Source organism: Brassica oleracea, chromosome C5, assembly GCF_000695525.1.
Source record: "Brassica oleracea var. oleracea cultivar TO1000 chromosome C5, BOL, whole genome shotgun sequence".
In the NCBI taxonomy this organism is placed as follows: domain Eukaryota; kingdom Viridiplantae; phylum Streptophyta; class Magnoliopsida; order Brassicales; family Brassicaceae; genus Brassica; species Brassica oleracea.
In genome coordinates this window covers 15,929,608-15,930,835 of record NC_027752.1, presented here as the reverse complement: position 1 = coordinate 15,930,835, position 1,228 = coordinate 15,929,608, and the positions used below count along the sequence as shown (strand labels likewise).

At 39.3% G+C, this 1,228-nt stretch overlaps 1 protein-coding gene across 1 annotated transcript in view; it reads left to right on the top strand.

Annotated features, from left to right (window-relative positions):
- The first annotated feature begins 43 nt into the window (after window positions 1-43).
- The window catches only part of LOC106344623, a 2,498-nt gene continuing 1,313 nt past the window's right edge, over window positions 44-1,228 (top strand). Inside the window, exon 1 of the mRNA XM_013783966.1 lies at window positions 44-1,209. Within this exon, the coding sequence (XP_013639420.1) occupies window positions 44-1,209 (1,166 nt within the window). The remainder of the gene's footprint in view (window positions 1,210-1,228) is intronic.

The following is a 1,228-nucleotide window of genomic DNA, read 5'->3' as shown; positions in this document are numbered from 1 at the left end:
ACTGTTATTGGAATCAAGTTCTACCTTAGAGGTTTTTAAAAGAATGGGTTTGGAAGATTTTGATATGGAAGAAGATAGCTTACCCGATTTGGAGTTGAGTTATCTACCTACTGAGTTGATCAATACATCAACATGTCCACCTGTGATCATTGCAAATGATCGACAGCTTCAAAATTTTGTTGGTTTTGTTCAAAAGTGTGTTTCTACTCGATTGTGCGTAACATCTAAAGCCAAAGTTGAGAATCTGAATGAAACAGACTTTGATCTTAACAAGTCGCCAGCTGATTCAAGTACTGCTGAAGAGGAGGGAAACTCGGTTGATAGGGGGAACGAACCAGCTCCTGTGTTTGTTGAGAAGCAGTGCGAGAAAAAGAAAGAAAAGATTAGAAGAGTCGAAGTTGATGAGGATGCCTATGATGCTGATATCATGATCTCGGCCAAAGAGGACATACATAATATGTCAAAGTTTTCTCTTCTCAATGATGTTAAGAAGGGACAATTGTTTGAGAACAAAACTTTGCTGAAGGCGACTTTCGAGATATGTGCACTGAAGCATAACTTTCACTACGAGGTTATCAAAATGGATAGACAGCTTTGGTATGTTAGATGTGAGGATAATGCATGCAATTGGTGTGTTCGAGCAGAGTGTTTGAAGGATTCTGCATATATCATTATCAAAAAGTATGTCGGTGAACATACATGCGCACCTTCAAGCAAAACCAAAGCGGGTAAGACTGCTTCGGCCAAAACTATAGGCAGTCTGATTATGCATAGGTATGAAGGCGTTAAGGAAGCGCCAAAATGCAATGATATAATACAGATTATGCGTATGGATCATGGCTGTGAGATCACGAAATCTTTAGCATGGGATGCTCGTGAATATGCGGTTAATGCAGTTAGAGGTATTCCGGAGAGAAGTTATGGAAAAATACCAAAATACTTGCACATGCTGAGAGAGGCTAACCCGGGTACACATTCATCGTATGAGATTGACAGCAAAGGGAGATTTCAGTACCTGTTTATTGTATTTGGGCAATCGATACGAGGATTTAACAGAGTCATAAGGAGGGTTATTGTGGTTGATGGCACTTTTCTGAAGAAAAAATACAAAGGAATTCTATTGGTTGCAACTGCTGTAGACGGAAATTCTAATTTGTATCCTCTTGCATTCGGAGTAGTCGACTCAGAGAATGAAAATTCTTGGGAATGGTTTATGAGACAACTAAAT